Source organism: Salvia hispanica, chromosome 6, assembly GCF_023119035.1.
Source record: "Salvia hispanica cultivar TCC Black 2014 chromosome 6, UniMelb_Shisp_WGS_1.0, whole genome shotgun sequence".
NCBI lineage: Eukaryota > Viridiplantae > Streptophyta > Magnoliopsida > Lamiales > Lamiaceae > Salvia > Salvia hispanica.
In genome coordinates, this window is record NC_062970.1 from 39,477,704 (window position 1) to 39,499,098 (window position 21,395).

Here is a 21,395-nt window from a genome sequence, read left to right on the forward strand (position 1 = left end):
GTTATGCACATTGCCATTGGCCGTGAATTCGATGGAGGGGCCTAATCCGTTGATCCGCTCGTTGAAAAGGGGCGAGGAATTGAGAACATTTAGGTCGTTGTTCGACCCGGCTATACCAAAATAAGCATGCCAAATCCAAAGCCGTTGGTCGGCAACGGCTTCAAGAATGATGGTGGGATGCGTACCTTTGTAGCCGGTAGTAAACTGGCCTCGCCACGCGGTTGGGCGTTCTTCCACTGCCAGTGCATACGTCGATGCTTTGCCGAGCATCCCCGGAAAGCCGTGGGTCCTCCAGTGCCAATCCAGTAGGAACCTGGCAGTCAGCTGCGTCCGGCGAGCGAAGGTAGTGCTCCCCAAATATCTCTCGCACGCCCTGACAGAAATTCTTCAGGCACTCGTTGCAGTCGTCTCGCCGCATTGCAGATACTCATCGAACATGTCGGCGGACCCTCCATATGCCAAGCTGCCGGATGGCAACAAGTGCATTTCTGCAGGGGCGATAGTCCGGGCTTCCCTGCTGCGTCTGGAGCCGGAACTCGGGGTAACGCGCGGACAACGCATTAACAATGCGCAGGAAGAGGGAGCGGCGCATTCTGAACCGGCGACGAAATACATCTGCCGGATAACGTGGTTCCTCCGCGAAATAATCGGCGAACAGCCGATCGTGCGCACCAGTGTGGTTGCGAGGGATGTATCGGCGCCGCCGGCGGATTGGCCGTTGGGGGGGTGGCTGCTGCATTCGAGCGATCTCGCTTTGTATGCAGCGGGAGATATAGTTGTTGATTGGGTTGTTGGCGAAACCCGCTACATCCCATCCGGTGGGAGCGGGAGGTACCTCTTCTTCGGAAGAAGAATGTGATATTTCCTCGTCGGACTGAGCACGAGACGATGAATCAGAACTCATTTAATAAAGATGGAGAGAAAAAAGATTGAAAATTTGTGTGAATGAAGTTTGTGGGTGATGAATGGAGGAAGAGGATGAAATATTTATAGGGGTGGGATAAAATAGCCGTTCGGCCAAAAAAAAAAAAAAAATTTTAAAAATCGCCGATTATCGCCGAGCGTCGCCCACAGTGGCCGGCGATCGCTCGGCGATAATCCGGCGATAAATCGCCACTCGGCGAAGCATTTGGAAAATATATAACTGAAATGCTTAAAATTGCGGCTGATTTGGTATAAGTACAAATATGTACTATGACATATGTTCGGAGTATATTAGTAGTATATTTTTTTCAAAAAGAACAATTAAAGATACATAGGATGGATGTCAAATGACAATGCAAACTTTAATCAATCTTGAAATACACAAAAAGATTGGGTGTGAGTACCCGGTTTTAAAATGGACATATTGGGATAGTCGGTTCAGAACATCAAATGTCAACAAATCGAAAAAAAAATTCATAAAACCATTACATGATTAGTATGCATCAAGCAACTAAAACAATATGTTTAGTCCACAGCATCTAATGTCAGCAAAAATAAAATTTCATAATAGGAGTAAGTAGTAAGTACGTATTTAATAAGCTCACAACAACTTCTAATAAAATAAATCCACTCCGAGTCATATTCAATAATTTCAAGTTTGAACATGTAATAAAAATTTTACTCCAATTTCACCAAATAATAGAACTTGATTAATTTATTGAACCTTGAAATAAAAAAGTACTCAGCATAACAAATAATGATCGATAATTTTCACTTTGCAGAAGTTGTTGACAAAAGTAACAGTAATAAGCAATAATTAAAGTTTTAATAATTTCCGAGCTCCAAATTTTATAGTTTTATTCAATTTAATTAGAAATAGTTAACCAAATCTACACATATTGAATCTATAAAAGCAAAATGCAAGAGCGTAGTATATCACCCTTTTATTACATTCGGATAAAAAAATGGAAAACAAATAAAATTAGTGATATAAACAATTATTATCCCACCAAAATGCATGCTTAGTTCATGTAGATAGCGAAGAAAGACACGATGGAGGCTCCAACCAAGGCGCTTATGGCTGGTAAGACCGCGATGGCGATGTCACTGTCTGGGCTGGGTGCTGGCGAATCATCGTGCGGATCATCCTTGGCCACGACCGCGCTCATGGATGCGGCCGCGATAATGGTTGCATATGCGATCTTCCTCATGTCCATGTTGGCTTGAAAAGGTTTTTTATGATTATTTTTTGTGATTGTTGTGTGTTTAAATTTTTATAACGATTGAATGGCTACTTTTGGAAATGATTCGACCAAATATTTCTCTCCTTGCTATTTTTAGAGGGATTTTGAGCGTTGGACATTGGGTGGACTTGCGTCGAACATAAGCTGATAGCAGTCTCACTTTAATTTGTGTATGTAATTATGTATAATTGTGAATTGTACTTACTACTTTAATAATTGGTTGTGTTTGTAGTGAAAAGTCTTATTTTGTTATAATAACAACTATTTTATTTTCTTAAATAACTATTTATAATCTATGTCATTTATAAATATACTTCAATAGTTCGTTATTATATAGTATTCAATATCGATGTTTTGAGATTTCAATTTCAATTTCAATTTCAATTTACGTCATTTCAATTTATGTATAAAATTAATATGTAAATAAATATGAGTATTTTTATTAACTTTTTCCATGTATAATTTTCAAAGTTTCATCAAATTAAAGTGAAATATTTAATCCCGAATAGATAGAGTACGTAGTAGTTACTAAGCACCCTATAATTAAATAGTTAAAGATAGTTAGAATAATGATATGGATCTACCTATATGTCGGCCGATTAAAAATAGATTTTTCAAAATTTTAGTTCAGACTAATTCATGCCGTCCAATTTTTAACTTAGTTGCCGTTCCTTTATTAATAGCATTGAGGAAATAGTCAAAACTAACCTATCAACTATTTTGCCTCTAAAAAGAAAATTAACTTTTAAGAACGCGTTACTTAAGATGAGACTTAAAGAAAAACTTGGGACTTTATATTGTGCTTACCAATTAAAATGGATCCGTGACATACAAAACTTAAGAGAGCATCCAATCAAAAACAAATAAACGATCACAAAAAGTTTTCTATTGCGTATAAATCTAATTAGAAAATAGATCCTCAAAAAAAGAAAATAAAAATAGGTTGTAAAACCGACATAAATAGAAACGAGGATTAAAGAATGCTAAAATTTTCAAGAATAAAAATCCTATGCGGATTCGTTCAACATTACAAAATTCGAATAATAATTATGATTTGGCTGCACAAACAGGTTTCAAATCAACATCCCATGTGAATGCCGGATCAAAACCTATCTAGTTCCGTTCCCCACCATTGATTTAGGTGACGTTTATTAAGATTTATTTTATTAACAATTAGATTTTTTTATTTGATCTCTTCAATTTCCTTTCACATTTTTTGTAGTATATCCTTCAAAATATTAGTAGTATATAATCTGATAATAAAAATCAAACCTAACCATTAACTATTAACTAAAACTGAAGTTTGAAGCTAGAAAAAAAAACCCCAGAAACCCTAACTAATGATATAATAAACCACAATTAAGGAAATTAAGAAAGAAAATACTCCATAATTAAGACATAAAAGTGTAAACCGACCACGATGCCTTAGCTTTGAAATCAAGAAAAAATAGTAGTAGTAATTAGGTAAACAACCCTCTTCCTTTTCAAAAAAATCAAAACCTACAATTAAACCAGCCATGATGTGTCCAAATTAACCCCCTCCTCCCACACACCATGTGTCACCCCTCCCTACCCACAACACTTGTTTTGTGAATGAGAAATTCTTCAGTTAAATAGTCTCTAACAAATAATTTAAGAAAAGAGTTTGAATTGTTCACATAATAATTAAATAAAATGATTTATCATGACAGCTGCTATTATTAGCCTATCAAGTGACAAGGCTAAATGAATTGTTAGTGCCTTTGTAAACTGGTTTACTTCTTCAACTTTTCAAACATGGGCATGTCTCCTTCGCCATGTGTCCACGCTCTTCCCGGCCCCACACGTTATTACTCTCTCCTCTTTTCTCTCTCTAGACTAAGATGTGTATATATAGCCATACGACCTTTGAGAGTTGAGACAGTGTCGAGAGTTTGAAGTTAAACAAGAAGAGAGTTAGTTGGTATATATATTGAGAAAAGAATGGCAGTTTCTAAGGCTATAGTGATGTTGATGTTTGTGGCGGTCATGTCTGCTCTCTCCGCTGCGTTTGCGCAGGTGGATCCCCCTGCGCCGTCGCCTGACGCCGGTGCTGGTACCTCTCTGCCGTTCTCCGCCGCCGCCGTCGCTTCTTCCTTGGTGGCGTCGCTCGTGGTGGTGCTACTCAACAACTGATTTTATTATTTTTATTATTGTGTGTTGGAGGGATATGATATTCTTTTTTATTACTTGAGAGATTCATAATATGATATTGTTACACACATTTACATATCGTTTATTTGTTATTATGTGTAGTTTTTGTAGGTTGTATTACATTTACACCGGTTTTATATATTTATTACTTGTATATTCATTTGTTTTTTCATGACTATTTTTTTATGAAACTAGCTTACGAAAATAGTAACCAGTTTTGTTCATTCACCTTTACAAAATCAGATATAGGGAGGCGTTTAATAAGTTCACGTACAAGTAATTAAAATAAGCAATAAACTAATGAATAAAGATAGCTGCATCATTCAACAATTAAACACATAATGGTGAATTGTAAAGAATTCATGAATATTGCATATGATACACAAATCATGAGAGTAGCATATGTTACAACACCAGTTTTCAACAGTAAGCTATTACAAGAGCTACCAAAATGAAGGGAGTAATGCATACATGTTCCAAGTAAGCCCACTCTCTTGGAGTATCAAAACCTTTTTTGGGACAGAACAATGGTCAAAAACCAAAACACCTCACTCTTGGTATAGTTAATAGATATACATCATTTTCACTTTTCAATATACTCCAGCTTAACTATCATAACATGGAATCACTGCTCCAACTGAAATAATAGCTGTATCTGAAATTGATCAAGGAAAATGAGATCAGCATATTTCAGAATATAGATAAACCTACATCTCAAACTTATTTCAACATCACACACATGAATTGAGTCCATAATTATATAGTGAACCATTTTAGCTTACTTGCCCAAAAGCAGGCTTGTTCCATAGGTTGTCGAAATGTTAGTTGAACGGCACGCGAGATTATCTCATGCACCAAATTCCTTGTGTAAGCTCCTTATTTTTAGTAACAACATGGAGATGGAGATGCACATCAATTGCCATCAAAACTGTTTGATCATCTTATCTGCAAGTTAAGGATTATAACCGCAGGTAAGAACATAAATCAAACAGAACAAGTAATATAATAGGTATCCATTAACCAATGCCTTCCAATGACCTTATGTCTTTGGCAATGACTGTATCTCCGTCATCACCTCCAACATGGCGTACAACAACTTCCTCAAGATGACCATCGTGAAATGCATGCTGTAAAATTAGAGTCCACACAAATATTTGGGTGTTAGTGGGCATTCATGCAACAAAAACTGATACAAAGGAAAGCATCAGAAAAATGGCCATCAAAATTATAAATGAGTTGGGAGTAGAGAGTGTTTCAATGCGCCTAGTATCTTGTTCCGTCTAACAAATTTACATCCTACACATCAAATAAACATTCAAGTCTATCGAATAAAATCTCGTAGAAACTGTAGAGGAAGTTAGGCAGTTAGAATAGTCCATGTATAGAGAGAAGATTCCATAAACAAAGATGAAGCATGAAAGTGTGTTTAGAGTAGAATCAACATACCCTGTAGAAGCAACTTGTCCCAAATGGACAAGTCCCATTCCCAAAGTCAAAGTGCTTGCAGTCGATAAACCTGAAACAGAGCAAAAGCATTGTTTCATGAGAGAGGGGAGTGGGAAGAGTGAGAGCCTAAGTTGTACCTCAGTTTTGTCTTATAGCTCTGAACAATTTCTTGTTTTTCCTCACTCGAGGAATACCAAACGACACTAGGAATGACAAAGTATGAAAGTCTTCGACATATAGGGCAAGCTCTTATAGCAGAATTAACATGAATCCCAGAGCTCGGAGAGCTACTACGCCAATTTCTGATACACGATATGCAAAATGAATGGTCGCACTCTGATAGAATCCCGAATTTCCTTTCCGCTGATGTAGGCTTCGAGAGGACAGCCTCCAGGCACACACTACACTCTATATCTTGACTACACCTCAGTGCTTCTAAATGTTTACGCCTTTTCTCACAAGACCTCAAGTGCTCTTCTCTTTCTTGAGGCCTAAAGGGATGCAAGCATTGTTTCTCACAGATTGGACATACATCCCCATGAATGTGAGGGCAGTCTTCCCCTCGCGGGCAATCACCAACAGCAGCAAAAGAACACATAGCATGACCAGATGGACCAGCATCGTTGGAATGGCCCATATAACTATCCTCATTTGGCATATCATTTCGTGCCAAATCTGTGGCAGTTCCAGAAACAACGGGGAGGGGAGTATCCGATGAAGAAGGAGAAAGTTTGACATGTTCGTATCTGCATCGACTACCATATGTGCAAATCCCCTTTTGATAGAAGGTACATATCTGCAATATGCGGATAGAGCAAGTTAGAAGAAATGCACATAAAAGTATTGGTAATCCAAGCAGATTGACAGAATGATACATTGTTAGTTGGGGCCTTCCAATCATGCGCAAACTCACAGTGCTCCCCTTTCAAGCAAGCGCCATGGACAAAAAATTTACATATAACCCTGTTTTCAAAACAATTATTGCTACATATTTTTCACCCACAAATAAACATGTTCCAGAAAGAAATTGCCAAAAACAATAACAATTTGTGAAATTTACAAGAATGAATTTTAATTCTCCCCCCTTCCGGAACATTTCATCATTACGCCAAACAAATGAAATGATTTGCAGCATTTGTAGAATTGTGGAGAGGTGAGAGAGGATGAATACCGCTTAGACATGGCGTTCGTGAGAATCCGTGTGGAAACTCACGAATTCGCTTGCTTGAGTATAACGAAAAGAAGGCTCGCAAGTGAAGAATGATGAATTGAATAAATTAGGAAGAAATTTGAGAGCGTATATAGGGGATGATGCAAGAGTCCTCAACTTTCAAGGATCACGCCTCGTTTAGCCATTGCTCAATATAGTAATCTTCAAATAATTACTCATAACAATTCTATTTCCATATTTTTTTTGAATAAAATCCACCCGCCATCGCTTTTTGAAAGAGGAGAAAAACAGAACACAGAAATTGGATATTGACATCTATGATTAATGTAAATGAAAAGCATGAAATTAATTAATCACTTTGTCAGGAGCTCTCCAGTGTGTATAGGACTGTATTATTTCATTTCTTACAATTAATCTTGGAGAGGTGGGAACATTAGTACATGGTGAAACCATCATCGTAGGATACATGGGGGCCTCGTTGGCAGGGAGGGGCGTTCTCGTCGTACTCAGCGCAGCAGCTCCATCGCTTCTTCCAGTTGGGCCGGCCGGTGTTGGGGCGCTCATCCTTGTCGTTCCATCTATAGACGATTACACCGGAGAGGTCGCTCCACTCTCCATCAATGCCTTGGTGAGGTGGGGCATATGCAAATAGCCCCTTCTCCCCTGTTTATATGAAGAATGGTGGTGGTCAAGTAAGTAGATAATATAGTAGGAGTATGTCTTCTGAGACAAGACAAACTAATATGACAAGAATTTCATCTAACGTTAACAGTAGGAAGATCCGTGCACAATAATCCCCATTACAAGCTGAGTTGATGCACTTTGCAAGGATGAAGTTACAGAAGTTCAAGCTTTAATAAGTCTATTGAAGCAACCAAGATTAGCTGTGTACAAGCTTCTCAACACACTAAAGAGTGCATTAGCCACCATACAAGCCTCTTAACACACAGGCATATGCGTATACCATGAAGCTAATTGCATCTTTCACACAGACTACTGTGTCATTTGTTGCCTACTTTTAATTTCTCCATTCTCTATAAAGATGGAAATGGCCAACTACTTTGGCTACTTCAGGGGGACCAAAAAGGCTGAAAACCTTCATCTGTCATCCACATTCATGAGCCCATCAAGGACAATATGTCTTCCTTTATTGAAGATTAAGACAAGTTTTCAAACAGCAAGACACAAAAGTAAGGTTCAAAGATTATGCCACATTAGGTGCTTGTATTAAAGATCTACCTAAAAGACGACATCAACGTTAAGTTCTCACAGATTTAAATTGTGTGCAGACATTTTCCAAGTTAAGCAATTTAGTGTTAGATCATTAGTATCTGATCCAATAAAGACCCCTTTTCCTTTTGGATAAACATTCTCAATATGATATCCCTCCAACTGAGGATACATTTTCTAACCTGATTCACTGAAAGAGAGTGTATATCCAAGATCTTGATTACAAATTCCCATGAAATATGTCAATTCCTACATCTATCCATGCTGGTTTATGTAAATAACAGTCTCCACATAAGTTCAACATATTCATCCAAATAGGACCATCTCCTATTCACCAGTCAATCAGTCATCAATATCACCAATCATCTAACAAAACATGGGACTGTTTACCATTTAAGATTAAGCTACCGTATTTTCATTAACCGATAAACCCTAGTTGGAAATGAAGCAGAAAGCCCCAATTCAGACCAATTCCATACATTGAGTAGTTTGAATTTACACATGTAAGATGCCAAAGATAAAAAACAACCACGCAGACTCCCATACTTTTTATGAGATTGCACAAAGAAAGCTCTGCCCTCCCAAGCTGAGAGAGAGAGAGAGAGAGAGAATTGGGGAATTGACACAGTCATCAAGAATGTTGCACATGTCAAACCATACACTGGAATAGTAAAGGAGGAGTATAAAGTTGTAAACTTTATGAACAAAAGTTTAAATGGGATTACACTTTAAAGCTTACAATAAACTTGGAGGTTTATGAAGAAGGGGTGGATAGACAATACCAGTGGCGTGGCCATGGAAAGAGCAAGCAGATGGGGAGTTGTGGGAGTCGTCATAAAAGGTGTTGCACCTCAAACACCTTTTCTGGGCGCTCAAAATCTTTAATTTTGGGGATGCTCTGCTCTTCACTCTTGATGATCTTGTTGCATTGGGTTGGAATTGGAATAGTGGTGAAGAAGAACGCCCATATGCCAAATTCATCTTCCACAACATTTTCTTGATAATACTCCCAATTTATGTCCACGTGTGAGTTAGTAATAAATTCCAATTTATGAATATTAGAATGAATGTCAGTATGATTTTAAAATAGTTGTTGAGTAGTAAAAATAAAAATTTGAATATTTTAATAAAAAGAAAAAAAATAAATTTATTCTAATAAAAATGAAATCTGTTACTCCTATCTATTTTCTTTTTCTTTTTTTCACAGTAAATTTTCGAGGTCGAAAATATGAAGACAAACGCGGGCCCACTATGACGTATTTTATTTTACTTTATTTGTTGCACATATTTTCTGGCATCTTCCTGGATCCCATGTTCTATGCTTTAGATTGTGGTCTAAATTCCCCCCTGTTTTCACATTCCGTATTCTTTTAATCATCATGAAAATTTGTACTGCTGCAACTACATTTTGTAAGAATTATTTTTGTGCATAAAATGATTCCAATCGAGGTTCCTCTAAACCCGGTGCATGCTTTTCTATCCGGAAGTCTTTAATCTTTATCATATGCTTTTTGACAAACTTTTTTCCCCATATTTATCAATTGTTAATAATACTCCCTTTGAATAGTATAGTTACAGTTTCTATGATCATTAAAGCTGTGGTCTCGAATCTCTCCCAATCATAAAATTATTCATCATTTTTCACAAAAGTAAAATTGCTAAATTTAAGCATAAATCTTGTGCATTACAAGAAAAAGGAATAAGGTATCCACTACATAAATATACATGTAAGATAAAATCACAGTATACAAAAGAAGAGAGGTTATCTCTAACTATTAATGGGGCTGGGGTCTTTTATTTATCGACCTAGTAACTAACAATTTATTTCATTGCAACAGAAAATGCAGTAACACTTTTTTGCGCACTAAAAAAATAATCTTTTCTTTGGACAAGGGTCATACAACAAGCAGTATTTGAAATTGATTAACCCACGCTGTCTGAGACCACTTCCACAGTCCACCCCCACCCATCTCTCTGTTTCTTTGTAGTCTTCTCCCATCAGTGAGTTTTTTCTGCCCAAATTCCTGCTAATTTCCGCCCTTTTACTGCTCTTCTATGAACATTCTTGGTGTCTCTCTCTCTCACTTCAGTTCTTTGGCTTGTGTTGTGTGTGCATTGTGTTTATGCTTGGGCCTTGGCTAGTGTAATTTTGAACTTGCATTTACTGCCCTTGTGAAATTATAGCATAAAGATTTAGTTTTTAACCTGTTCAGAAAGATTCCTAGTTAACAATAATGTGGTTTTGCTACCAGCTATTTCTTTAAGGCGGGATTTTCCACTAGATTAGCCATTCTTTGTTTCTATATTTGTTAAGTTGTGATCTAGAGAACAATATTTATATGTAGTCTTCTATTATTATATACTTCAATCTTTCTTCGAGAAAGTTTAAAACTTGTACATGGGTCTGAGATCTGTGGAATGAGCCTTAACAAGATAGTTTGGACATAATTATGCAGGTTAAGACATCTGATGGTTTAATTTAAGCTGTTTTACAGCTGTGGTTTCTCACTAGGATTGTGTATGGATAATGTGACGGCATGAGGTTGTATATATATATAGGGTTATGTATCAGCAGACCTCTTGCCTGATGATGGTTTTATTTTTTCTTCTCATTTCAGAGTTATTCACAGCATATGCATTCCTTTGTTGGATTGGATCTCTTTATATAGTAACTCGAGTTGGGTTTTCGCTGCATTCTCACTCATAGTAGTTCTGGATTCTCATACGGGCAAAACCCCGAATTGATTTATGCATGTGCTAATGTGTCTACAAAGTCCATTTGCTTGCATTTATGTTGTATGTTAGTTCAAAATTGACATACTTGAGTTCACATATTTCATGGATTTGTCTTGCTTACCACAAATACTCGGCGTATGCATTCAAAGGCTTTCTATACATATTTATAAGCTCAATTTGTATATTACTTAGTTCCCAGATTATTGATGCAGGTTTGCCCTTTGTCAATTACTAGGTCATTTGTTTGTATAAAAGGCAGAGGACCTATTTCCTAAGTTTTCAACATATTTAGTCTTCTGAGGGGTAAAACTTGCTGGTTTTCCTTTGCCAACAGCGACATTATCAAAGGACAGCGTTTCAGTTGAAGGAACGTTGAAGCTAAAAGCTCTATAGTTCTTGCTGATGATGCTCCGAATATGGCTTAACGCGGTCCTGCTAATATGTGGTCTTTTCTGCAATGCTACTGGTGAGTCTGCGAAATTCAAGCATCCTTTGATGTATATATGCTGGTCAATATTTCGGGATACCTGTCCAAGTTCACTAGATGTCAGATAAATCTTCTGGATGAACTCCAATTATTAGTATGGTGTCCTTTTGAAGATAATGTTGGACCAAACTACATTTGATTATCGTATAGACGTATACGACATCTTTAACTTTGATACTAGAGAAGTATGATCCAAATAAGGACAGTGACACCTATAGTATAGTTGTGGAAATTTCCTAATCAAATAATGTGATAGGGCTAATTGATGGCTTAGTTTCTTAGCTTGGAAATTAACATTGTTCAAGTTTCTTTTATTTATAACAAAATGTACTGAAATTTCGTGCAGGGGCGTTCGTGGGTGTCAACATTGGAACTGATGTTTCTAACATGCCATCGGCTCCTGATATAGTTGCGATTCTCAGAGCTCATCAAATAACTCATGTGCGTCTCTATGACGCGGACGCGCACATGCTGAACGCTCTTGCAAACACCGGCATCGAAGTCATGGTCAGTGTTACAAATAAGGAGGTCCTAGGAATCGGAGAACTGGCTTCAACAGCAGCAGCTTGGGTTAATAAAAACGTCGCCGCTTATGCTCCTTCAACCAATATTACCGCAATTTCTGTGGGAAGCGAAGTCCTCACTACTCTCCCACATGCCGCGCCTATTTTAGTCTCTGCTATGAGCAACCTGCACAAAGCCCTGGTTGCTTCAAATCTCAACTACCAAGTTAAAGTGTCGACGCCTAATTCAATGGACGTCATTTCTCGGTCTTTCCCTCCTTCCACGGCCACGTTCAACACAGAGTTGAACTCTACCATGATTCAGATCCTTCAGTTCTTGAGGAACACAAAGTCCTTTTACATGCTGAATGCTTATCCTTATTACGAATATGTAAAGAGCAATGGCATTTTCCCTCTCGACTACGCGCTTTTCAAGCCACTCTCGCCCGTTAAACAGATTGTCGACCCAAACACCTTGTTTCACTACAACAGCATGTTTGATGCATTGATCGATGCCACTTACAACTCCATAGCCGACCTCAACTTCTCGGGTATCCCTGTCGTTGTAACGGAAACTGGATGGCCGTGGTTCGGTGGTAGCCACGAGCCTGATGCAACTTCAGGAAATGCTGAGGTGTATATCAATAATTTGATAAGGCGCGTGTCGAATGATTCTGGTCCACCTAGCCAGCCTGCGGTCCCTATCAACACGTACATCTACGAACTTTTCAACGAAGACAAGAGGCCTGGGCCAATTTCTGAGAAAAATTGGGGGATAGTTTTCACTAATGGCACTTCTGTGTACGACCTTGGTTTGGCTGATGCAGAGATCAGTACCGGTGCAAATTCTTCACGCTCGTTTTGTATTGCTCGACCAAGTGCAGATGAGAAGTCGCTGCAAGACGGACTTAATTGGGCTTGCGGGCATGGCCAGGCTAACTGTGCAGCGGTTCAGAAAGGGCAGCCTTGCTATAGCCCGGATACGTTGCAAAACCATGCTTCTTATGCGTATAATGACTACTATCAGAAGATGCGCGGTTCTGGTGGAACTTGTGATTTTGGTGGCACAGCTACAACAACTACAGTCGATCCTAGTAAGTTTTTCGTATCTTTATTCCTTCTCCGCTAACATATAGGTAGTAGCCTATTGCATTAATAATCAGCAGTCTCTATTCTTCAAAAATATCATCAGACGTCTTTGGACATTGATATAATATCGCTAGAATAACTTTTGCACTTTTAAAGACTTTTTATGACCAAAATACCCTCAAGCTATTTATCAGCTTACATATAGTTAGAAGCCTGATGCCACATTTGTTATAATTTGTTAAACCAGATTAATACATCTATAAAGATAGGAAACTAAACTGATATCTCACACCGACTTGGTAAATGATTTTGTTTACATATTAAACTTATTGGGAAGATCGATGTACCTAATTATGTTCATCTTTCGCCTGCATTTCTAACAACCTTGGTGTCTCCGTTTTGCGTGGCAGGCTATGGATCTTGTAGGTTTACAGGAAGGTGAGCCCCAGATTTATTAGACCTGTTAAATATGGTGTGTGTATGGTAGTTTCATGATTTGTATTAATTGGGTGCAGTTCGAACTCGACCCTGGGAGGGTTGCTTCCATCTTCAGCACTAGGACCGGTCGGCCAGTCTTCGGATAGCACAAGGACCGCGGTGGGCCTTCATTTTGGCACTATGGTTGCAGCAGCAGCTGTCTGTTTGGTCATATGAATTTGAGAAGCTTTTTTGTAGCATAGGGGTTTACATGTCTCGTGTTTCCACTTATTTTGAAGCAATTCTCACACTCATTCCATCCATATTTTGCTCAAATGGTGTTTATGTTGTGTTGATTTTAGCAAATCAACAATTGTATCTTTGCATATTTAAACTTGTTACTAATTGGAGTGTGATACGTTACTGGGCATTGCTTTCCATATTGTCGTCATTGAATTTATTAGTAATATTATTTTCAAATACTCATTACTATAAAATTTCCACACAATGACAATTGAGATATATGGACATTTAGATTTGGATATCTCCATGCGTTTGACTGTTAAAGAATAAACAATACATTTTTTTATACTTACGCGTTATGTGATATTTCGGTCTATTTTGGGATAATTACACAAGGCATACAAATATTTAACCAATGTTTCAATTTAGTACAAAAAGTTTTAAGTTTACATTTTTCATTTAAAAACTTTACTTAATGTTCCAAAATCCTAATTAATACATTCAGTAAAATCTCATCTAACATCGTTACCTTTTTTTTTCATTTGCTTCTTACTTCTCTTCTGTTTTTTATTTGCTTTCTACTTGTTTTTTTTATCGATGAAATTCAATAAAAAGATAGTACACCGTGATTTTGTTGCTTAGATTGGTTGCATGTAGTTAGATACTGGTAAATTTATTCCTCATTTCTTGATAAGATGTTTCCATCAGAAATTTTGAGATGAACAACATTTAATTTATATTTATAATTGTAGTTGGAACCGAAAATAATTTTGTATCAGTGATTATTATAAAGAAATTAAGTTTGTATAAATGATTTATATATGTAAATAATATTAAGTTTTTAACATTTTATAATATAATTTGGAAGTGAATATGATGGAAAAAAAGAAGAGAAATAATGGTGTTAGATGAGATTTGACTGAATGTATTAATTTGAAACACTAAGTAAACCTTTTGTACTCCCTTCATCCTCCAATAATTGTCCACTTTGATTTCGGCACGAGTTTTAAGAAATACTCTCCCCGTCCCGCTTTAGCAGTCCCATTGACTTTTCTGCACTCGTTTTGTAAAAATGATAATAAATAGTTAAAGTGGAGAAATAATAAAGTAAAAGAGAGAATAATATAGAGAAGAGTCTTATCTACATTATTCTCTTTTTTACTTTATTATTTCTCCACTTTAACTATTTATTATCATTTTTACAAACAAGTGCAGAAAAGTCAATGAGACTGCTAAAGCGGGACATAGGGAGTACTATAAATGAAAGTGTGTTAAAAAAGTTAGTGGAATATGAGTTCCACCTTTATATATAAGTTTTATAATAAAATGTGAGTTTAATAAGTTAGGGGAATATATGGCCTACTTATCATTTATAGTAAAAGTATAAGTGGACAATTAATTGGGTGCGGATGAAAATGACAAAAGGAGACAATTAATGAGATAAATAGGAAAAGTATGAAATATATAAACTTGAAACTTTTTATATTAAATTGAAACATTAATGAAATATTTTATATATATCATGTAATTACCTCGTCTATTTCACGTTTTCAGAACAGTGTCTCCAAAAAACAATCAAAAAAGTTTAAGCGGAGAAGAGTGTTATTTGAATATTTCATTCATCCATACAAAAAATCTGAAGGATGTGGCATGAATTTTTAATATAAGTTTAATTTAATGAGTTAATTAACAAATTAATCCTCGGTTGTTCCCAAACACATTATCAATTTATTGAACTCAAAGCATTCTGACATTCCAACTCGAGAAACATGTTTAACTAAAAAAAAAAACATGTTTAACTGGCGATCATATTATACACAATTTATGCCAAAACTCTTGACACGTGACAAACACGTATATTTCCTTATTTCTGAAGCCAAGATGATGTTAAATTAATCTTTTAGGAAATTGTGTATTGATCTTTAATTTGAGCTTTTATTTTATTTTAGTTTTAGTTTTAGTTTTTTAGCCCAGTTAGAGCCATAGAGTCAAACTGATATAGTACTAAATTAAAAGTCAAACAATTAAATATGGAGGCTACTATCTAGGAGTACTTGTAAAGGTGAAAAGCAAATTTTGCAATTGGGCTTTGCGTAAGCTTAGCTAATTAAATTAAATTCCTAGAAACCGTTGGAAAACCTATTTTTCTTTCGATAAGAAAATTACAAAGTATTTTATTAAACCGATCGATAAGAAATTTTCTTTCGCTATTACAAAGTACGTTATGTATCCAGGGGGATAAAAAGAATAAAACTCTTGTGGAAACCACACTGTCTAGCTAAATCTACTTTGAGAATATAGTGTTCAAACAATTCCATCCATTGAAGGGACTTATACCAAAGTAATTTACTGTATTTTATTCGTACTAATTAACATAAATTTTCGATATTTTATATAAATTGTTATGCAAAGTTCCTACGATCACAACGAAACATAGAAATAAGAATGTGCTCAAATTTTATGTGATCAAGAATTTTATGGAAAGCATACACAACTCCAATTTTGTACTACTATAGTTATTATAAATTTTCTTTTCTATGTAAAATTATGAACTGTTTTTGTTGGCAAAATTCAAATTTGGAGTGATTTTAGAAAAAAAAAACATGTCAATGCTTTTGGCGTGTTCAAATTTAACTTTTTAGTTTATTTTACGTTTAAATGAAACTGGTTAATAGAGTTGGCATTAATATGCCAATAACATTTATATATTTCTATTTAAACACGCCAGTAGCATTGACATGTTTCTCTTCCAATGGAATAAAAAAAATGTTCTCATCAGGTGACTTTTTTCCTAAAAAATCCAAAACTAGAATCTTGGCTGTTTTTTTTACACATAATAATAATGCTTGTTTCATCTATATATAAACGTTACACATAGTCTTCTACGTATAAATACTCCATTATACTACTAATTACTAGTAGTGATCATCCGGTGATCTCAACGAACTCTTGAGCTTGCTCAAACATACACACAACGTTAAATGTGTGGCTCAGACACTGCATACCATTTAGTACAAAAAGTGAAAATCAATGGCAAGATTGAAAACCTTGATACATCACACCAACAACAACACAAACAGCAATCCATGCCATTTACAATTAATTTCACAACTGTGGAGAATAGGAAGAGCCTAATTATAATTACTAGTAATAGGAAAAAAAAAAGAAGAAAAAAAATCTTGCAGCACAGTATAACTACACTGCAAGCCAAAATCAACCTCCCAAACACAGCACATTCCATATTTAAACAGAAAACCTATAATATAATAATTATAGAAAAAAGAAAAACAAAACAAAACTAGAAGTGGTTGTTGTGAGGAAAATGATCATCCCCAGCCTGCTCAATCTCTGAGGTGGAGTCATTATCCTCGTCGTCGAGATCGGCTGGAATTCCGTGGGCGCCATGGCCGCGGCCGAAGGCCTTGATGTGGTCCTTGAGCGACCTCTTGTGCTTGAAGTCGGAGCCGCAGAAGCAGTACCATATCTTGCCGCAGTTCTTCTCGTGCGTGCGCCAGTCGCCCTTCACGGCGAACGGCTTGGCGCACTTGCGGCACATGAACGGCTTGCTGCCGTGCTTCCGCTTGTAGTGCGTCTGAAGGGTCCGGAAATCCTTCAGGGGCCGCGCGCGCGGGTGCTCGATGTTGTGCTTGCACCCCGCTGCGCAGCAGTAGCACGGCAGCCGCAGCATCGCCGTCGGCTGCGTGCCTCGTAGGGATTCCGGGCCCTTTCTGTACTGCGATCCGTGGCCCCACATGTGCATCTGATCAAGAGAGAAAGAAAGAGAGATTAGCACCTTAACCTAATAGGGAACATTGACCTAATACAAAAATTAGGAGTTTCGCATATAAATGAATAATCATTATTGATATTATTACTCACATCATCACTTTGACCTAAGTTGGTTTTTTTCTTTATTTTATCTTTTATTTTTGGATGGAAAAATGAATTACATTTCTCTCAAAAATAAATAATCGAAGTAATTCTTCAAGCTAAACAAAAAATTGTTTTATGGTTACAAAATATTCAAATCTAAATATAAAAACTAAGTAAACTCTAAACATTATGGGAAAGTGGTGAGACATGACAGTAATCAAGAAGGATTGAATTGAATGTATGTATACTGAAAAACATATTGATATAAATGGGGTGAGACAGATGAGCAGCCATTGGGTGTTTGTAAGCATTTAGAGCAGTGGATGAGTATGTATTTTGCCGTTGAACAAAGTGATGAGAAGCAAACATCTGAAACAACTATTACCTTTGCATCTTGTCAGTTTTTATTTTCAACCACACATCATTTTTAGCTCAGCTAACAGTGTTCATGCACATATTTCAAAGGTTCAACACATCTTAGCTCAGATCAGCTCAGGCCCCCCATCTCCCAGTTTCAAAACAATATACCAAACGAGCAAAAAAAATAGAGAGAGAGAAAGAGAGAGTCTAATAAGGTATTATAGGACTAACCAAGACAAGATGAACCGTAAAAAGAGGAAGAAAATGGATATACCTAATTTAGTCATATCTTACTCTATTTAATTTAACAGATCCATCAAAATGTGTAGTGACATTGTTTGGTTAAATAAAATTGAACCCAGATCTGTGTAATAGCTAAATAAGAAAGGGAGAAGTAAATTACAGTTACAAAAGGCAACATAGTTTTATCTTTCTTTTCAAGATTTGATTGAAAAGAGCAAACATAGGAGGGACTGATTGACACAACAAGTCCTAGCTGTTGATTGAATCTCAAACTAACTTTTGTTTTCCTTGACAAGACAACAATAATAAAGAACCAATCCCAAATCCATTCAACCATGGTTTTAGAAAAAGAGAGCCTAGATTTTACTTTACATTTCATGAAATGTATCAAATCAAGAAAAGATAGTTCATGTGACCCAATCAAAAGATCAATTAACAGAATTTTTTAAACACAAGTGTTTTCACTCTCTCTCTTTCTCCTCAACACACACCAAAAACACACACATACCACGAAAATTGAAACACCACTAGGTAAAATCAAAGCCATACCTGGAGATTATTGTATCTGTTGAAAGTCTTGCAACAAAGGTGACATGAAAACTGAGTAGGTCCGATGAGGATTTGGGAAGGGGTGGGAATCCAGTACTGCCCCATGTTGAGCCTGTTCAAGGGCAGCCCGGAGAGGATGTCGACGCCCTCTTTCTCCGGAGCCTCAGAGGAGCCCGAGCCTGGGTCAGAATTAGGGCTTGGAAGCCCTATCTGTAGGGCTATCGTCACATCCTCGCCGTCACAATCGCAATGCTCCTCGGGCTTGATGGGGCCACCATCGCATGATTCTTGGGAGGAGTTGAGGGTGTTGAGGAGAGGGAGGGCTTCTCGAGGAGGAGGAGAGGAAGAAGAAGGAGAAGGAGAAGGAGGGTTGATGGTATGATGAGGGTTTGGTGATGATGAAGATGAAGAAGTGGAGGATGAATAGTAGTGGGAGTGGAGATGGGAACTGAAGTTGAACCAGAAATTGTAGTAGGGCTCAGTCATGATTATTAGAGTAGGGAGAATTGAATGGAGTTGATTAATTCATTAGGGTGTTGCAGGGATTAGCTGACACAGAGGTGATGAGTTTGTGTGTCTATATATACACTGCACTGGATGAGAGAGAGAGAGAGAGGTGGCAATGGTGGGAGAGATGGAAATGAAGAAATATTGAAGCCTTGTAAAGCTGCAAAATAAAGGAAAAATACAGACAATTGGGAGTGGGGAATGAGGGAGTAAAAGGAGCAAGTTAATGCAGTATGATTTTTACCCCTTAAAAAAGCAGCAACCTTTATTCAGAAACTACATTTTTTGTGACTTGAGGAATTTTTCCATGACAGGCCAACAGTGGAATGTGTTATGAAATTTAACTTTTTCTAAGTAATACACATTTTAACAACCAAAAAGTCATTTCTTTTGGTCGCCTTTACCTTTTTTGTGTTTATCTTTGTACCTTGGCTGGAATTCATTTATGAACATAGATAAATTGGTACTTATCCTTAATAAATACCCCAATTATTCATTATAAGAAATTTCTTTATATGTATACATCTAACCTAACTAGTATAAGTTCACTAAAAAAATGTATAAGAGAACATTTTAATTCCATTAAAGATACTAAATTTGTGTTTCTAAATACAAAAACATCATCAATCTTAATATTCCAATTAAAAATAAGGGACGCAGATGAAGGTGTCCCAGAAAAAAAAAAAAAAAAAAAGAAGATTAAGGCCTAATGATGGACAACTGTATCCTTAACTTAAGAACAATTTTTTTGAGCTTTCAATTTTTGTCATTTTTCAAAATTTTCCAATACAAGTAATTGTTCACCTAATTTTGTGTTCAGATAAGTTTATTGAAATGAAGGAGTAATATTTTGAAAATAGTAGTAGTAGTTAATTATCTAAGTAGATAGTGTTGGAAAATTAGCAAACTCAAGTATCATGTAACTCATTAGCTATGCACCAATAACATCAAAGATATCATACACATGTAATTAAGTAATGTGCACTGATGCTATAACATTGGATTAATTAGTTTAGACATACAATGTTCAGACAATTTATATTATTAAAATTATTTCAATGTAATTTTATTTCAACTGATCCAGCATTTGCTATGAAGATTGTGCAGGCTGTTTCTTAAATACGTGCACATTAATTTATTCATCAAAGAAACTTTAAACTTAGACTGCTGGGAATAAACAACAGTCAAAAGTCAATTCCCATAGAATTTTCTCACCGTACTGTTTTCGAGGCCTAGGTCACATTTCCACATTACACATTACACAACATTATATAAATATATCTTTAATTATATTTTATGATCACGTCCCTTTTCAATTTTGATTATGTAGCCTAATACTAATACTATTGGAATGTGAGTTAACAAATGTAGATAACGATAAAAGACTTTTAAACAGTCGAAACTAGCAACAATCAGCCGACATATACATAGGTATATTTTATTTGTTTTTCAAGTAATATAAAATACACACAGCATAACGAGAGCCAGTCCATCCAACCAAATAAATGCACGAATATTTGAATTCGTCTGATTTTTTAAGTAGAAATTTTAGAATTATTAGTTACTAAATGTATGAATGTTGAATAATTAATTCTAATCAGAAGATTGTGTACTAGTATAAATTCTTGTAAACATTCTGATCATTGTAATTAATCATCATGTTATAAAAATATAATTAGAAAGTAAGATGCCATCACCCGACCTAGGCATGCACACGGTTCAAAAACCGCCGGTTCCGGTTCGGAACCGGCGGTTCACAGTTCAAAAAAATCATGAACCTGAACCGGCCCGCCAAGGGTTTAGGCGGTTCCGGTTCCGGGCCGGTTCGGCGATTCATTTTTTTTTCTTTATTTATCTATGGATAAAATTCAAAAAATCACGAAGAAAATTGCAATTTTATTAATATAAATTTAAACAAGGCTACAAGTTACAACAATTACAAATCACAAAACACTTGAAGTCTTAAACAATAAATTTAAATACTTGTTCTTTTTTAATCGTCTATTTTTATCATTATTACACAAATTATATTAATTGTTGCTTTTTTGCACATTTTAATCAATACATTGAGAAAAATGAGTAACATAACTACATTTAAATCCAATTATTTGAACATGTCCACATTCTATAAATATATAAATTATGAGCAACATGCCACATTCAAATCTAATTAAACTATTCTAGTTGATGCTATTATTAAC

General features: G+C 36.2%; 3 protein-coding genes across 6 annotated transcripts; 1 reads left to right on the forward strand and 2 right to left on the reverse strand.

Annotated features, from left to right (window-relative positions):
- Positions 1–4,670: 4,670 nt before the first annotated feature.
- Positions 4,671–9,235, reverse strand: LOC125191610 (putative RING-type E3 ubiquitin transferase C3H69). Of its 2 annotated transcripts, none has more exons than XM_048089001.1 (7): positions 8,970–9,235; positions 7,366–7,620; positions 5,924–6,582; positions 5,787–5,856; positions 5,379–5,467; positions 5,123–5,285; positions 4,671–4,995 (listed from the first exon to the last, which is right to left on the reverse strand). In XM_048089001.1, exons 2-6 carry the CDS (start codon positions 7,519–7,521, stop codon positions 5,282–5,284), a joined length of 978 nt encoding a protein of 325 aa, XP_047944958.1. In that variant the 5' UTR covers positions 7,522–7,620; positions 8,970–9,235; the 3' UTR covers positions 4,671–4,995; positions 5,123–5,281. The 2 variants fall into 2 exon arrangements, with proteins under 2 accessions (XP_047944958.1, XP_047944961.1); XM_048089004.1 differs by lacking the exon at positions 8,970–9,235 and adding an exon at positions 6,662–6,749 and having other exon boundaries at positions 6,958–7,508.
- Positions 9,236–10,054: 819 nt separating this feature from the next.
- On the forward strand, positions 10,055–13,870 carry LOC125192524 (glucan endo-1,3-beta-glucosidase 4-like). Of its 3 annotated transcripts, none has more exons than XM_048090125.1 (5): positions 10,055–10,188; positions 11,258–11,389; positions 11,757–13,007; positions 13,413–13,440; positions 13,518–13,870. In XM_048090125.1, the coding sequence occupies exons 2-5, from the start codon at positions 11,326–11,328 to the stop codon at positions 13,654–13,656; spliced, it is 1,482 nt and encodes a 493-aa protein (XP_047946082.1). In that variant the 5' UTR covers positions 10,055–10,188; positions 11,258–11,325; the 3' UTR covers positions 13,657–13,870. The 3 variants fall into 3 exon arrangements, with proteins under 3 accessions (XP_047946082.1, XP_047946081.1, XP_047946080.1); XM_048090124.1 differs by having other exon boundaries at positions 10,082–10,188; positions 11,159–11,389; XM_048090123.1 differs by having other exon boundaries at positions 10,106–10,188; positions 11,136–11,389.
- Positions 13,871–16,695: 2,825 nt separating this feature from the next.
- Positions 16,696–19,359, reverse strand: LOC125193519 (zinc finger protein WIP2-like). The gene is made up of 2 exons (XM_048091333.1): positions 18,688–19,359; positions 16,696–17,422 (listed from the first exon to the last, which is right to left on the reverse strand). Exons 1-2 carry the CDS (start codon positions 19,171–19,173, stop codon positions 16,961–16,963), a joined length of 948 nt encoding a protein of 315 aa, XP_047947290.1. The 5' UTR covers positions 19,174–19,359; the 3' UTR covers positions 16,696–16,960.
- Between the last annotated feature and the right edge of the window lie 2,036 nt (positions 19,360–21,395).

What these genes read in the sequence shown, in the direction of transcription:
- LOC125191610 (XM_048089001.1), bottom strand. Translation starts at nt 7,521, where the DNA reads ATGAGCGCCCCAACACCGGCCGGCCCAACTGGAAGAAGCGATGGAGCT. An exon ending in CCACCTCTCCAAGATTAATT is followed by an intron (nt 6,583 to 7,365) that starts GTAAGAAATGAA and finishes CGCATATTGCAG; the next exon opens with ATATGTACCTTCTATCAAAA. An exon ending in GGACAAGTTGCTTCTACAGG is followed by an intron (nt 5,468 to 5,786) that starts GTATGTTGATTC and finishes CTAATTTTACAG; the next exon opens with CATGCATTTCACGATGGTCA.
- LOC125192524 (XM_048090125.1), top strand. Translation starts at nt 11,326, where the DNA reads ATGATGCTCCGAATATGGCTTAACGCGGTCCTGCTAATATGTGGTCTT. An exon ending in TCTTTTCTGCAATGCTACTG is followed by an intron (nt 11,390 to 11,756) that starts GTGAGTCTGCGA and finishes AATTTCGTGCAG; the next exon opens with GGGCGTTCGTGGGTGTCAAC. An exon ending in AACAACTACAGTCGATCCTA is followed by an intron (nt 13,008 to 13,412) that starts GTAAGTTTTTCG and finishes TTTGCGTGGCAG; the next exon opens with GCTATGGATCTTGTAGGTTT.
- LOC125193519 (XM_048091333.1), bottom strand. Translation starts at nt 19,173, where the DNA reads ATGACTGAGCCCTACTACAATTTCTGGTTCAACTTCAGTTCCCATCTC. An exon ending in ACAGATACAATAATCTCCAG is followed by an intron (nt 17,423 to 18,687) that starts GTATGGCTTTGA and finishes TCTCTTGATCAG; the next exon opens with ATGCACATGTGGGGCCACGG.